Consider the following 17,962-nt stretch of genomic DNA (forward strand, 5'->3'; position numbering starts at 1 on the left):
GACTTGAATAATTTATCTTTATTCGGTTAACTGAACCGTTTAAGCCAAAAAGGAAAATCCAAAACCGTTTTCATCCAGAAGAATTATTTGATTTTGAATTATTTTTCTACACGACTATACCCCTAAGTGTGCCCCTACTTTAAAAAAAATTCTGAATCCTCCACTGACCAGGGATCAAGCCGATCAAAGATGGGGATAAAGATTGCGATCCAGGTAACCCCGACCACGATGCGATCTCTACCCTTGTTGCAAAATGGCTTACATAATGAAGGTGGATCTACGTCCAAGAATCGAGGGTCAGCTGAACCCATAAATTTTCAAAATTCGATTTTTCTACTTTCGATCCCTAAAATTTATAAATTTATATCCCAACCTCGTTACCAAAAATTCAGGATTTGTACCAAAAATGTAAGTAAAAACATAAAGGTTCCAAAAAAATAGTTGAAACCTTGGTTCCTACATTCCAACTGGATGATTGTACATTTTTCTAAGAAAAATTCCAATTTGTACTCCGGAAATCGAAGTGAAAATAGAATAAGAGTACTACTATACACTTGCTGCCATTTTAGGAACTGAATAAATTACCAAGCTTTCAGTTCAATGATGCCCGCGTCTAAGCAGCGACATGAATCGGCCGGACCCCTTCTCCGTCCTACGGTCCTCCGTGTTTTCGATCTGGAAAAAGTAACCAAGAGATGACATTTGGTTTAGGTGTTCTAAATAAACCAAACCAAACAAACAAACAAAGTTCTATCACAATTTGAGGACAGTGAAGTTTAAAGAACAAAAAATAAAATAAATAATTTTTTTAAAAATGAAATAAAATGCAAAGAAGGAAGACGCATTTGATGTTTAAGAAAAGAATTATGTTTTATTTTAAAGTTATATTGGTAAATTATAGATCTGTTCCATCTCGTTTCATGGGGTGAGGTGGGAACACGCATGTTCCACTTTGTTTTTGTATGTTTCACATAAAAGTTCTATCAAGCGTGGAATAGTGATCTATGTTCTATTATGTCATGTCTATTGTACCAATCGCACTCTAAAACCAGACTCCACCTCCAGATGGGATATACTGTGCTTGTTTTGCTTGGTTTCTTATCACCCTTTGGGTCACTTTATATGGACAGTTGGATCAAATTACCATTAAATAATAACATGCATTCTTTGCCATAAAACTTGGGATGACACAGGGTAGAAGGAAATATTAAGCACAGATGAACTAAGATTCGTCTCGTACCTGGCTACTGATTTTCTTCAGAATATCAATGATCTCAGTGAAGTCAGGTCTTAAGCTTGGGTCTTTCTGCCAGCATCTCCCAAGCAGCTCGGTAAGCTTTGGCTGTGTGTTCTTTGGGATAGTAGGTCTTAAGTTCTGAAAGATTGGAATAGCTGTTAGATTCTCTCTGTAAACATAAAACATACTCCCTCCATCCCACGAAATTGGAACAAAAATAATAATAATAATAATAATAATAATAATAATAATAATAATAATAATAATAATAATAATAATAATAATAATTTCATTCCGGTGTGTGTCCCACTAGAATTGAAGCATTTCCCAGACTATGAGAAACAGACATATGGATATTTTTCACAAAATCATCATTGGTTGATGGTCAGTTCATTGCTTTTCATATGTGAGGTCTTGCGTTCGAGTCTTTTATTGCGATTTTTTTAGAAACATAAAGTGAATCAAAATTTAAAAGCTAAAACTAAAAAAAATGACACTAACAGGATTTGAACTTGGGTCTGGGCTGGAAGAAAAGCGTTGCAAACAAACTTTACCAAGAGAAACTTGTGTTTTCATTGTAGTTTTAAATATATATGGTGGCACACAACAAATTTGATATGATGACACTTTTCACCACTATAATTTTTTACACTATGATGGAGGAACGAAACAGTGGCTCGTGCCACCGTATCCAATATGGTGGGTCCGCCCCTAATCTTCATTTGTAAGTTCATATAATTCCATCTTTTATTGTGATTGAAGAGTACATTTTAATGCAAAATGCTTCAAAAATGCAAACAAAGTATGGTTTAGTTCGTATTTACTGCAAAGAATAATTTTTTTTCTCTATCTATGTAACAAACTTCCAATTTTCCTATTTTTACCCATTTTGACCGGTAATATGTTGAACTTGTAATATCTGATGACGTAGATACTCATTTGTGAATACAACAAAGGGGACAATAAACTTGACATCCAGTTCATCAAATTGTTAGACTAAATAGGAACCAAGGCAAACTTTGTTGCATTTTGTCCTACATTTTACCATGTGGTCAGACAAACACTGAATTTCATGACATACAGGAATTATAAGTGCATAACAAATAAAATAAATGATGTCTTACCTTCTGAACCACTCCAATGGCTGCCTGTACTGGGGTCAAGTACTCGTATGGAAGCTGGACAAGCAAATATACAAGAATATGAGTATTAATGTACTTAAAATAGACCAAAATCAATGTTTAACGACCAAAATATACCTTTCCGGTTAGTAACTCCCATAAAACCACCCCAAAACTGAAAACGTCGGCCTTGTGATCATAGGGCTTGTGTTCAATAACCTTCACGATGAAAACAAGAAAAGTGTCATAAGAGAAAGCCAACATCATCTATAAGCCAATAACCTATATGCACATGGTAATTAGAGTCCCACGTCGGCTAAGCCTGAACACTTTCTCTTCATTATATGTTGGAACCCCCATTCTCTCCTCATGCGCTCTTTTGGAGGGTAATCTAATGAGATTCCACATATTCTCACAGTAACAATCACAAAGACTTGGTAATATTATTTGGATAAATAATTCTGTCATCAACAAAGAGTATTTTAGACATTTAATTAATAGTTTCTTGAACAATAAGCAGGACAGGAGTCCTTTTTATGCAAGGAAAGAAGTTGTGTGAGTGTGTGACCAAAAATGTAGTTTCAGAATGCATACATTTAACGTTAATGGAGCAAAAGATCATAAACATTGCATCATATATAAAGCCTGGTATCAAGAACGCACCTCAGGAGCCATCCATCGATATGTCCCAGTTTCTGCTGTCATGACACCAGTCTGTGCCTTCACTCTTGCAACACCAAAATCAGCTACCTTAACGACCTGAATAAGAAACATCGAATAGATTTTTGGCTGAGCATCATGAACAATAATCTGAAACTGTTATTTTCCATAGATTGACTTGATCTTACATTGAACAACTTTTTTATGCCTTGAGGCAATACAAGTAAAACCATGATTAAGATGAAAAGAATAGATGATGACTGGAGTCACCTGAGGCATAGAAAGAAACATCTATACACATATAATTCTAGTCTATCCTATTTTCTTTCAACATAACCAGTGGTGGTGTAACTTTTTGGTCAAACATACACCAGTATGGCCTGATCATAGCATTTTTTTATGAATTCAAGCACGTTTGTTAAGTTTAGTGTTGGCATGAAGTTTGAGACAGAAATGAAGAAATTGCACAATTTCTTTAAAGATTCAATCCTACAGTGTGGACTCGTTATTTCTTTGAGGCCCATCACAAGTAAAAAGATCATGTTCGATCATACATGAAAAGGTCCCAGGCTCATACGCTACCTAGCTTTTAACACCCAAGGCCCTAATAGGTAGTACCTCTTAAAGATTATATGTTTCAAATGAAATATATCATAGATGTTTTACTTTATTTTATTCTTTTGAGAAACTCTGTTGACCATTAACCTCAACTTTAAATAAAAGAATTGAATGGTTGATATTGTTTCTTGGGAGAACCTAATGGATGACACAAATGGATACAAACTTGAACATGATCATTGGTCATATTTGTTGGCCTTGTGATAGACCTATTTCACTAGGTAATTATGGAAGATAACTGTCCATGCAAGAAACCAATAAAAAACGAATTTGGCCCCTGTACGACCTCAGTGTCCATGATCATTATATGGATGCCCATGGCTCATTTTGAATTTATTAAGACATAGGTGAATCTGATTGGTGTAGACATCTACATGACCCTGGTGGTACACATAAACATAACCACTTACTTTAATCTATCTTATGAAAGATCCGGAAGTGATACGAGAATATAAAAATCCTTTAGCATGTTCCTTATGATGCAAAAATGTCCAGGCCCATCCTGTAACTTAGTCCTATTTGTTTAATTTCTATTAGCTTCAAGCCAAGAACTATTCTGTTGTTAAAGAAGAATACTTCTATAATAAAAATGCAGAAAAGATAAGCATCTTACATCATTTTCATCCATCAGAAGATTTGCAGCCTTCAGGTCCCTGTGTATTATATTATTCTGGTGCAGGTAGTCCATCCCCCTTGATATATCAATTGCAACCTTGAGCAATATTGGAAGCTTAAATGTACCCTTTTGTTTGTGCAAATAATCATACACGCTTCCGCCACTCATGAATTCTGAGTTGCATGAAAGCAAAAACCAACTAAATTACCAAAAACGTACCCATGAAAAGACAAATATAAAAATCCAAATCCTTCATCACATTTTTGACACTATATCAAATAGCAATTAAAACGTACCCGTTACAATGCACAAGCTTGAAGGCTTGGTACATGCTCCTATAAACTGCACAACATTCTTATGTCGGATTTTCCTGCATATAACCAATAGAAGTACATAATAAATTGAAAAGAACATTTGAGGGATCCTGTCCAGTGAATACAGAAGTTGTTAACTAGTAAAGCTTGGTATGTCTTAAAGAATTATAAGAAGGAAGTTGTAAAATTTGGATACAATAACATTCATTTATATTTACAGCTCTGCAGTCGAATTGATGCATCCAATGGTAATTAATGACAAACCTCATGATATAAACTTCTTGCGCAAACTCCTTCTGCATATCTGTATCTATGCGTTCGGCTTTGAGCACCTTGATAGCCACTTCTTGACTACGATATGTACCTTTATATCTAAATTAACACAAAGACAAAATGTGAAGTTCAGATCCCCATATGATCCAGATCCAAAAACAGTGACTAACATATAGTCCTCCATCCCAAAATATAAAAAAAAACCTTTTTGCTCAACACAAAAATTAAGATAACTGCTTATTATTTCAATATGTATCTCACTATTTATATACTATTTGTGAAGTTGAAATTTATCGTCATCATGTGTCTAGGTGAAAAATTCTGTAAGGATTTTCGATTTTGTAGAATATTTGAACCATTAAGTGTAGAGTTTGATGTAAGCAAGTGTTGACCAAATTTCATTTAATTAGCTAAAGTTGATGTATATGTGAACCTATTTATCCAAAAAGAGCAAAGTGTAGTTCTTTTATTAGAACAGTAAAAAAAGATGCATATGTTGCTTATAAACAGAAAAATCAAAAGGCTCTTTTAATTTGGGACAAATCAAAAGCTTGATTTGATTTGGGAGGAGGGAGTATTCAGTCATAGAAGACTTACAGGTCGCCATAAGATCCAGATGCAACTTTGTGGTCAAGTGTCAAAAACTGAGGATCAATTTCCCATACATCTATCCCATCATTAGGTATTCTTAAGTGATCAACATGGCAATTTTTTCCTGCTTGGTCTTGCTCACTCACAGGAGATGATGAACACTGATCTGACCAAGACTGTTTCTGCACAGAGACGCAAACCTAGTTAACATCCAAGAATGGTGTAGTTACAGAAAAATGGCATAAAGAAAATATGTTTTTATAAGCAACCATATCAAGGGTTGCAGACACAAATACACTCTAAATAAAGACATAACTGGTGTACATCCAGATAAATTGTAATGCCAAGTATTTGCCATCAAATCCCAATGTGAGAACCTGAACTTTCAGATATACTTGTAACAAAAAGTTATTTAAAGAGGGGAGAACCAAAAAATGCAGCGTGTTAGCAATAACATGCAAATCAGAAAGTTGTCATACAATCCAGTACACCCCATGAAGTGCAAACATATTCATTTAGTTTGAAAATCTTTTGCACGCTTAGATTTTCAGTTTGAAATCCAGCAGCAGAGCCAATAAATACCACATTACACTTATTCAATGCAGATTTCAAAAACTTGATGCAACTGTTTTTGAAAAGCTTTGATCTTAGTTGATACTACTCCACGCATTAAAATCTCTCAGCTTCAGCACACGGGTTCTTCACTATGTGGATGTGTATCTTATGTCAAAAAGGGGGATATGGTGAAATTGGTAGACGCTACGGACTTAATTGGATTGAGCCATGGAGTTTGAAAAATCCAAACATCTCAGAGGTAAATAGAGAGGTAGGAATTTATGGAACGAACCGCACTCCTATCTGCCTTTCGGGGGGCCTATTTCAACCATAACTCTAAACCCCTCTTCACCAGTCTATGTCCATATTTTTTTTGTGTGATCTATTTGATAATGACATAAAGCTGATGTCATAATCGAGTCCTGAAAGATCACAATTACCACAGAAGACAAACAAAATAAACTTATTCATACAATTACAATCTCATTCACTTAGATTAACAAAAGCTTTTCGTTTTGCCTTGCATAACTGGATTGCCCAAAGGGGGAAGTTCATAAAATGCACAAACTGTTAACTAGTAGCAACCACTCTAGCAGGTTCAGACCACATAAGATACAGGAGCAGTAAAGCTTCTGAGCAACAACATTGGGAATCAAGTTAATCATCTCAAGTTACATATATCGAATTTGTGTGTAATTTGGGTATGTATTACTATCACAATTTTTTTAGATGCACTACAATAAAAATCTTTTTTACACAGAAAAACACTACAATCTTTTCTAGGTATGCATGTGCATACCAGAGGGCTACATAGATCCACCCATGACTACATTTAGGTTCTTGCTTCATAGGAGATCATGGGAGCTACCACTATGTCAACTTGAATACTTGTAACATACTGTAATCAATTGGAGTGCAGCAAAAAAAAATCAAATGTATGAATCTCATAGACATATGATATCAGTACATACCTCAAGCTTAAAAAGTTTTCTTTCCAATGCATCTCGGAGCTGTTCAATTTCCTGAAAATATGTGTACAAAAACTTCCATAAAAACAACAGCCTATACATTATAGCTCCTAAAAGCACATAGCCGAGCTTGACCTAGGTGTTCCGGAAAAGATCTTAATCATCATAATATCATATATTATAGGTCAGGTCTGAAACTAGTTTCCACATAGGCATCAAAGAAAGTTGAATACAAATTACTTTGAATGAAGAAACTGTTTGTGGAGCATATGACAGAAAAATATGTAGAAATGGTAGCCTATGCTGTTATAGCGGTGAAAAAGCAAAATTGCGGTCAGGACCGATATTTGAAATGGCGGTTATGGCGGTGGTATTTCTTAGAATTATACATACATATATATATATATATATATATATATATATATGTATGCATACATAAACATATCATATGCATTAATTAAAAATATAGTTTCAACATCAAAACATCAACTTAAACAAGTTTCACAAAACAAAATAGGAAAAATGTCAATAAGCATGCTAATCGCAAGCAATAGATTCAGCATCCGAGTCAAATAGTTCTAAAGAGACCCAAGCAAAAATAGCGGAATATAGGTCCACAATTTCACCTCAAATACTCGGTCAAATATCGTTCAATTGCGCCGCTAATATTGGAAACACAATTTTCACCGCAATTTGACCACCGCAATTTTATCTTAGTTCACAATCCGCTATTGCAATGCAATAACGCCACAATTAACAGCATAGATGATAGCTCAGCTGACTTTCAGTATGTAATAAATATTCTAACATTTTCTAAAGTGTCATGATTTGAAATTAAATGCCAAACTGGAAATTATTTTGGGTCAAAACCTTGGAGCATAAAAATCATTATCTTCGTAAACTATATGAAAGGTACCCTCATATAAAAACTTATGACCTTTTTTTAACACATTGTGACCCAATAAAATCAAGTAATTTAAAATAAAAATATAATTCAATACATTACCAGTTCAATACCAAGTCAGACCAAGATACGTGATAGAGAAGAACATGATTAGCACATGCCAGAATATGGACAGCAAATACATGTCTAATCTTACCTCCACTTGCAACTAACTATATATGTAATAAAATTTGGAGCAGACTAAGATACCTCATATGGCCAACCATCAACAACAAACACATCTAACGAGTAGCGATCTACTGTAGAAAAAGCATGTGCTTCCTGGATGTTCAGTCCTACTTCAGCCAGTAAACATGTTAACTGCAATTTTTGTACACCAAATATACGTTAAGTGCAAAGAATGACTCCAAAAGAATCCCCCCTAAAGATTTAAATCACTCTTTGCACAAATACAACATCAAGTTCTTATCTACTCGCCTTATTCTCATGCCTTGGCTACAACTAGAGTGTGTTTTCAAAATGGCAATCAATTCTCTAGCTAAATTTTGCCAAAATAAGCCATGCATATATTTGCAGTTCCTCTTCTTGAATAAAGCAACAAAGGAACAAAAAGCTTCTGTGAAGAAGCAAATTAGTGAAAAGAGCATGCCAACTTGTAGAAATATCCACCAATGGAGAAATGTACAAACAGGAGTGCTCTCCAATAAAGATGTTAGGATCATTTGAAAAATGAAAACTCCACGGTCCATATGTGGATCAACTTATTGTTAGCAGAACAAATAAGTACCTGACTTAGAAGCTTTGGTTTGTCATCTGTTGAAAAGGTAATTTCATGCATTGGCCTGTATAATTATCAATAACAATTTGTAAGCTGTCCATTAATTAACATGGTGATCATAAAATAATGAATGTTAATTAACTACATTATCCATTTATAATCACAAGCAAGAATCTAATTGAATCTTAAGAATGTTAACACCTAACCAAATGAAAGCATGTATATGATCATTGTTGAATTATTCAAAATGAATAAGTTCAGTCAACTTCAGTTATAGGTTTTTTTTATTAACCTGGATATCCAACCCGCTATGCAAGCCAACTTTAATTATAGTTTTATTACTAAAAAAATAGGAGTTTGTTATTTTATTTTGCTAGATATATATATATATATATATACACACACACACACATGTGCATTGTAAACCTAAGACATACGACTGGTAGAATTGAAACACTTTCAGCAGTAAATATAATTTCTTCCAGGACTGAATGCTTTTAATCATAAACATGAAAATAATTAGAGTTTTAACAAGAAAGGTCGGAGAAGCATAAAGGCATTCGAAATATTTACTATACAGTCTGGTTGTTCCTTCACTAATTAGTTAAATCTGACATCTCATATGTACATACATGAAGATTCTTCCAGTTTAATAAGAGGGTAATTATCCATGAAAGAAAGAAAAATATTGTCTAGATCAGACCACAGGAAGTTAAAATATAAGCATACAAATAACTACCACAAGATAATATGTAATGTAAGGCAACTGAATTGATCTATAAAAAGGCCTACAAAAGAAATTCAAATCTATACTCCTTTAAAGAAAAAGACCGAAGTGATTCATATGTAGACTTATTACAACTAATGAATCGGCCAAGTAAAAAGACCTACAAGGAAAAGACTTGTGCTTTTCACTGCCTTCCTGTTATTACTACTTTTCCCATGACCAAAACAGTTGCAAATATACGAAAAATCAGCATAAGTAATTAAAATACCAGGGAAGGTTTGTGTGGCTATTTACAGCACCATTCCCATTCCGAGTTAGTGACTCCTTTGCTTCAAGTGCAAGGGATTCAAGAGCAAGGGCTTCAAGATTAGGTGATGACCCAAAGGCAGGTGGTGGATGAATGCTGTCAAAAGTTGATCATCAATTCACAAAGTTGAAGAACCCGAAATCAAAGACAGAAATGAACAAGAAAACTAATAGTAAAGAAATTTAAGAAGGGCCTGCATGAGGAAATTAAAAACTGATTAGTGACACTCACATACGAGTATACGACTTTGATAAGCTAAGAAAATACTATATGTTGGAGGGTTATAGTGTGCAGGCATCTAAAGTCGTACCTTTGGGCTATTGGCTTCCCAGGTGAGCTGCAACCGCCTAAATCATCCGAGTTACTCTCAGCCAGTGGAGAAACCTGCGTTAGAAGCAATACAATTTAGACCTGCTATACCAACCAAAAAGTTAATTAAAATAACAAAGATTATATAATATTCAACAAAAACTAACCTATACAGGCAACAAGAAGAAAAGAAGATACCTTGGTGCAATGAAATTAAAAAAAACGTGTATAGATATTAAACAAAATACATAACTGTCTGTCTGAGTCAAAATATTTGAGAGATCTGCGGAGATTTCAGGTTATTTGATTTACAAAACCTTAAACCAATAGCAAGATAACTTCTACAAAATTATACACACAGTGGGAATCATGTCAAATAGATATTTTTTGCACTTTATTATATGACATAGTCGAATCAATAATGCAAGCTCTTGCAGGGGCCACCACTTTCACTTAGTAAACTTAACCATGGTAAAAATGTCATAAAATGGTCAACAACCGTAAGAAGGCTAATGATGGTGACCTATAGAAGACTGACCCAACATGAAAAATGTTAACAGAAGGCCAACCAACTTCATATTATCCAAAAATGAACTTTGTCTGCACTGAAACATTGCATATACGGGCATAGCACATGCACATGCAGATATTACAGATAGAGATAATGTTCCATGTACCAAATGTGCTTTGCAGTTTTGGACTTCCCTGAAGATTTAACTTTTTACAAGGCTTTATTGCAATGTCACAAATTAAGGTGTCAGACACACCATCTATGTAGAACTTAGAAGGAAACTTCTCTCACATCTTTGCTATTGTATTAAGTTTAGTCATGTCAAGGAACCAATTATGAATCACTACATCCATTTCAACCTGAAATCCTGGTTTGGGCTTTGTGACTGAAACTAAACATCGTTTTGACTTACAAAGGAAGTAAATTTATTCAATTTTTAGAAGAGAGGAAAGTTCAGTAAACTATGTAAGACAGTAAAACCACATGATTTATGTTTTTACAGAAATTGGTGAGCTTGACAACAAACTCAATCCAGGATTACTTTTTGGTACGGAAGGAGCAAGAATTGTATCAAGCAAAAGCAAAAGCAAACCATGGCTACAGTAATAAATAAACCAAGAGGTTAGTGTTAGAAGTATTGTTAAATAAACAGACCTGTACCAGCCGGACCTCAAATACAATCCCATTAGAAGGATCATGTGCTAGATTCAACAGGCGCTTGTGCATGAGAACATCTTCTGCCCTTTCCACATTTACATCAAATGCATACCTTCAATGCAGTATAGCAAATTCACGAGATATAAATGAGCAGTGAGAGTCTACCAAACACTTTTGACATTTCAACTTTAATTTCCAAACCACCAAAGGAAAAGAAAATTGAGTATTCAAAGGAAAAGTTAAAGAAAACAAAGAATTATGCAAGCTAAACATATAGTAAACACACAAACACAACAAATTAAATATTATATAATAATATGAAGTTTATATACAATTGTACAAATATTAAACAAACATAAACCAATGATCGTTCATGGTCCACTAACATATAAAAATATGTTGAGTGCATTGAATCCAAAAGTTGCCTTCTTCAACACCAAAGTGGACATGTTAATTCCGCCTTAATCCAATGGACATTAAAAGCATTAAAAAATTGCAAACAATAACATGCCTAACTTACAAAAACAAAGACACACACATATACGTAATAAGCATGATCTGTAATCCATGTTCTGATCGTGAGTGGTTTTTTTTCCCAAAATTGGTTTTCAAAACGTGAGGGCTAGGGTTATTTAGTAAAGAAGAAGAATAATAGTTTTTACATATACCTGGTCGGTAGACGATTGAAGTGAGCCAAGAGCTCATCATCAAAACCAGGTTTTTTAGCTTCACCATTGTTGGATTCTTTGAGTCGCCGAAGAATCTCATTGTAAACCTCTAGCTTTTGTATCTGATGCCGATTACTGTTACCATTATTCGCCGCCGTGAACGACCGCATCGATTCCATACTCATACTACCACAACTCTCATTATCCACCGTCACCATTGCCACAAGATCAATATATATTGTCGCCGTAAATCAAAATAAACAACAAAAACTCCAAAAATCTCTTGAGATCCGATCAAATCACTAAAACGGAAGATTCAAGAACACATTTATTGAAATCTGATCCGCAGTATGCCTTCCGCTTTGTGTATACGTGTGTGCATATTCATGCCTCTCTCTCTCTCTCTCTCTCTTCGCTTCTCGGCTTCTCTGTATATGTATAGTATTTGTGCGGTGGAATTCTTATATCTTTTCTCTTTTGTTCTGATACGGTGTCGTTTAGCGGAATCTAATTATGGATATACTATTTTATATTTTTGTAATGGATTTGACTATTTAGTGGATAACTATATATATATATTGATATCAAGCATCGTAACGGCGGGGGTGTTTTAATGCAATACTACATCGTTTTATGCAAAAGTTGATGAAAATTATAGGAAATTCCAACAAAACCCAAAATCCATTTTTCAAAACCATCTTCTTAAAGTAATTAAAGTTTAGATAGAAATTTGAATTTTTATGTGAAATTTATTCTATATAAAAATTTATAAAGTAATTTTAAAAGTATAATATTATAATAAGAAAAGTCATGTCAGCACTATTGTATATGTAGACAGTCTACGTAGATGATGAGGTAGCAAAAAAAACTGGTATAATAGGTAAATTTAATTTAGGTTATTCAATGTTATAACGGGTAAATTTTTGAAAATACAATGTCCTAATAAAAAATAAAATTTATAAAAACAAATTATTATTTCGCAAAAATTGAATATTTGAATCAATTTCTCGAAAATTATTCATGTGTCGTCGTTTTGTAAAAAGTGTAGGTGTTTGACTCTGGGTGCTATAAAAACTTGAATATTGTAGGTAATGGAAAGCAGTTTCCTTTCACGGGAGAGGTGTGAAATGCAGGCGGTGTCCGTTGGGGGCGGGGGATGTGATAAAAGATTTATTAAAATTATATTTAATAAAATAAGATCGACATCGGGATAATTTTTTATATTTTTAGGGGTTATTTGTTTATCTCTTAATAATTCTAGTAAGAAACAATCTCTGAATAGTTAAAAAGTGTCTTGTTTGGCAAAAAAAAATCTGTCTCTTAATGGTTCTAAAACTTTTTGAATGATTTTATATCTTGTGTCTCCCTTAACCATTAAGAGCCCTAATTTCATTGTAAACAATTACCAAACAATTATATTTCATTTTGCACTATATCATGAGAACCTCTTAATTATTCTGACCATTTAATGATTATTTTACAAAACCATTCAACAACTACCAAAACAGCCTCTTATTAGTGATAAATTAAGTACAAATATGGCTATCAAATGTTCAATAAAAATTCAAATTGAATTTGTATAAGTTTTAATTAAGTATTCAATAAAATTCAAAAGAAGCGATAAAAGATGTATGGAAATCTTTAAATTTGAAGAAATCTGTAAAAGTTAATATTGATTAAAGAGATATTATTTTTATTGTTTTACAAGCTTAATTATTTTTTATAAATTTATTTAAAAGTGTATTAGGATGATTAATTTATAACAATATTTTAATAGTATAATTAATATTAAAATTACTAAATTAAAGTATGTGTTGAAGTAGGATATAATTTTTTAGAGACTTTAATTTTTGAAAATTTATTTAGAAGAATTATAGCATATAATTTTTTTTGAAAGGCAAAAAAGAAGGACAATGAAAGAGCTTCGGCATGACCATCACCCTCACCAAGCCAACCAATATATTAAATTATAACATATAATTAATGTCAGAATTGCTAAAGTCAAACATATTTTCTTATGTGTAGTTAGGTTTTCTTTGAGGGGTTGTTTGATAGTTGTTGGATGGTTTAGTACAAAATGATTAAGTGGTTAAAATGATTAAGAGACTTTCATGATATAGTGTAAAATGAAATATAATTGTTTGGTAATTGTTTACAACGAAATTAAAGCGCTGAATAGCTAATGGAGGACCAAAATGCATAATTATTTAGATAATTTTGATATCATTAAGAGACATACTTTTTTTGTCAAACAAGATTCACCTCTTAACGATTCAGAGGTTGCCTCTTAATGAGACTATTAAGTCTTGTATGCATAAAAAACACTATGTGGATCAACATGTTTGTATAAATTGAGAAGAGTTTTATTTGGGAGGGTTTTTTAATATATTAAATAAGTATATTTTTTTAATTGGGAAGGACAGACTCAGGAAAAATTTGATTTTCTGCATGATTATAAGGGGGTGTTTGGTTTGTAGAATGTTATTTGATAGAATAGAACATGTCAAATAAATTTGACTTTGAAAGAATTGAAATAAAATATTATCATGTTTGACCACTTGTTTGATTGACAGACATGGAATGTAATAGTTGAAAGAATTAAAATATGTTTGTTTGGTTCATATAGTGTAACTTTAGAATTATAATGAAATATTGATAAATGACCAAAAACTTTTTTTTTAATATTGAAACCAAAATCCAACTACTGTGGTTCACATCGTCGATGATTAGCAGTCATTCAAATGGTGGTAGTTTATATCGATGGTGGTCGACGGTGGTTCCGATCGGTGGTGGTTGACAGTGGTTCATACCAATGGTGGTCGGCGATAGTCGGTGGTGATTCAAATCAAGTAGGGATTATAAGAATAATTTTGAATTTTTTAGAAAATGTGATGAAATGAAATTGAATTTCTTCTCAATTGTAAATTTGTAATGGAATGACCAAATTTATGAATGGTGGAATTCAATTATATTCCATTGTGAATCCTAACACTCTAATAGAATTTAGTCAATGAAATTGATCATTCCAATTCTTTTAAGTTTCGTTGGAATTTTACGAACCAAACGTTCCCTAAGCCTCTCTTTTGAATCTTACTAAATAACTCACTTTCTATATTATTAAAATACTATTAAACAATCATATATAATTCATCGAATAAGTTGTGGTACGTATTAAATTGGTAACAAATTAATCTATACTATATTATAAAGCATTTAACAAAAACTCTTAAAAATAATTTTTTATGCATGAAGTACTGTATATTAATGCATATTACTTAAAATTCAAGATTACAAGTAAATTATGCATAAGTACAACTTATTAAAGCTCTATGTTTCAATAGTCATGTAACTAACTGCGGATAAACATCAAATAAAGAATAAACATCTCATTTTAAAAATAAAATTAAGATAATTATCAAGTTGTAAAAAAATAATTAACTATTATCTTTATAAGAAAATTATATTATTAAACCAAATATAAATTACTTCGTTATTGAACTTAAATTAAATTATAATTAAAAAATTGAAATAAAAAATTACACAAAAATCGAGGAATTTTAGATAGTTAATTTGATACTAATATCAATATAATTTTGTCAAATTTTTATGATATCTTCAACTTTGGATTTTATTCAAAAATAAAAACATTATCATTTTTTTAAAATCACATAAGACCATATTATAACATCGATTGAGATAAAAAAATAAAATGAAATATTAAGATTAAGATATATCTCGCTGTATTGCACGAATACCCTTCTAGTATATTCTAATTGTTTTAAATCTTTTAACCGTAAAAAAAGAAAATGAAATGAAATAAAGTTTGAGGTTGATAAATGGTTGTAGACGGTTTGCATGCGGCGGGCAAAGCATGGACGCCACGTGGGATAATGACATGGCAACAAAAAGCGGCTTTTGGGAGTCACCAAGAGTCAGCCGCATTGACAGGTCAAGTCAAGATAGTTGTTGCATGAAGTTATGACGTGGCCCCAAATTAAGTTCGGCCAGACAATATCTAGAAATATTAAATATATATATGTAAATAGGTTCATTTTTTTAAATGTTTTAACAAGATATATTTTAATTATAAAATAATAAAAGACCATTGATTTTATTTTTTAAATTAGAAGAAATCAAGAAATAGATTCTCTGATGGCTTTACCATTTCTAATTCATGTATTTATTTTTCATAACATCAATTCTTTCTTACTTTCTTAAAATTATATATATATATATATATATATATATATAAAAGAACGATCAAATGAAAACCATTTCAATTTGTAAAAACCGTAAAAACTATTCTCATTTATCGTTAATCTTATAATTTTTTTTCATGAAATTGTTAATCTTGTGAAATTGTTTCATATAACACTTTTTTTGATGAAGTTGTTTCATATGTGGTTATGAAATTGTTTCATATNCTCCACAATAAAAATGGTTAATCAACCTCTCATAATTACAAAAAAATGAACAAAATGAAAAATTATGATTGGTTGAATGAGGTTTTCACGGTTTTTACAAATTGAGTGGTTTTTATTTGAACCCACCCCTATATATATAGGTGGAGGTTCAAACAAAAACATCTCAATTTTACGAGAATTCAAGAACATCTTTATCACATGTGATAATACACTTGAGGGAACTTGGTGGTGTATAAATGTCGTGCCTTGCGACTTAGGTCGCACCAAAAGTCGTATACGTGTATGATTTAGTATAACATGTGATGAATTATAGTATCACATTAATAACACATTTATCACATGTGATAAAACATGTAAGGGGCTTAGTGGTGTAAGGGCGACTGGGCCCATAACTTAGATCGCGTCAAAAGTCGTCCACGCCTCTGATTTAGTATCACATGTGTATCATATGTATTGGAATAATAGTATCATATGTTTTTGTTTATGGTAAAAAATATTCTCACGTTCTTGTAAAATAAAGGTGTTCTCGTTTGAACCATTCCCTATATATACATATATCAGGCTGGACTCACTCTATAGCATGTAAGGGCACATGTTATTGTTTTATTTCTCTGTCATAATGTTAACTGTTATAGAGTTATAAAGGATTTCATTGTATCATTTTATTATGCATAACTTGGTTGCAGCAACCATATATATACTGAAACTACAATTATGTTCAGGTTTGCATGTCTTTTTTTTTCTTTGACAAAATTAGTTTGAATGGCTTTTTTCCCATATGAGTTATTGGTTCGACTTCTGTTCGGATCACTTTCTAATTGGTTTTTAATTTTTAGTTTAAAATTTATTATGTTTCTAAAAAAAATTGTAATAAAATACTTGGACACAAGATCTCACATGAAAAATGTAAGGATCTGACCAAAATACCAATAATGATTTTGTAAAAAATATCCCCATATATAAATGTTGGTACTTTCCAACATATAACTATGAATTTGTCAAAGAATGCGTCCAGGTTCATTTCTCTACAACACGGATTGCAAGTGAACAGCAAGAAGTCAATTTCGTAGACAATAAACTTTACACATACAAAAATTACAATATATATATATATATATATATATATATATATATCTCGCTATTTATCAATACTTTGTATTTTATGAGAAGTGTAATATTCATTCATAGCTACATGGGTTGAACCTATATATGGTAATTAATATGATTAATACTCATTGATTTAAGACATGAGTGTTTTATGTTTCAAAAGTTAATTGTGTATTTCGTATCCAGACAAGATAGGTCAAAACAGGAGGGGGCAAGACATATGTTTAGCGTTTGGTAAGACTGACTCCTATGCCTATTAAGACCCAATGCCTATTTCAAGTTATAAATGGGGAATATCATCCCAAACATATCAAATAAAACTGACTCCTATGCCTATGGATCCATTGCATTCTAGCCATAAAATTACACGACTCCAACTGAATGATTAGCGCACTCAAAACGTGTATTATATTATATAATTATGTCATAATTGCATATAATTCCGAAAGCTCGACATAGAGCAAATTAAACCGGATAAATGTCCCAAAGACTCATCTAAGTCAAAACCGAGCTAAGAACTCAACAATTCCATTAACTATAAAATAAAACGTATTTACCTAACAATTATGCAAACACATGCTCCAAAGGCATGATTAACTTAAAGACCCATAATTGAT

The 17,962-nt window shown here is 32.3% G+C and overlaps 1 protein-coding gene across 3 annotated transcripts; it reads right to left on the reverse strand.

Annotated features, from left to right (window-relative positions):
* Positions 1 to 377: 377 nt before the first annotated feature.
* Positions 378 to 12,220, reverse strand: LOC112524700 (serine/threonine-protein kinase STY46-like). Of its 3 annotated transcripts, none has more exons than XM_025134652.1 (16): positions 11,815 to 12,220; positions 11,144 to 11,258; positions 9,980 to 10,053; positions 9,631 to 9,765; positions 8,645 to 8,699; positions 8,107 to 8,217; positions 6,957 to 7,007; positions 5,437 to 5,606; positions 4,831 to 4,938; positions 4,549 to 4,622; positions 4,250 to 4,425; positions 3,022 to 3,117; positions 2,497 to 2,577; positions 2,362 to 2,415; positions 1,241 to 1,375; positions 378 to 675 (listed from the first exon to the last, which is right to left on the reverse strand). In XM_025134652.1, exons 1-16 carry the CDS (start codon positions 12,030 to 12,032, stop codon positions 598 to 600), a joined length of 1,731 nt encoding a protein of 576 aa, XP_024990420.1. In that variant the 5' UTR covers positions 12,033 to 12,220; the 3' UTR covers positions 378 to 597. The 3 variants fall into 3 exon arrangements, with proteins under 3 accessions (XP_024990420.1, XP_024990419.1, XP_024990418.1); XM_025134651.1 differs by having other exon boundaries at positions 5,437 to 5,612; XM_025134650.1 differs by having other exon boundaries at positions 5,437 to 5,612; positions 6,957 to 7,028.
* Between the last annotated feature and the right edge of the window lie 5,742 nt (positions 12,221 to 17,962).

Source organism: Cynara cardunculus (genome assembly GCF_001531365.2).
Source record: "Cynara cardunculus var. scolymus isolate 2C chromosome LG 13, CcrdV1, whole genome shotgun sequence".
In the NCBI taxonomy this organism is placed as follows: Eukaryota; Viridiplantae; Streptophyta; class Magnoliopsida; order Asterales; family Asteraceae; genus Cynara; species Cynara cardunculus.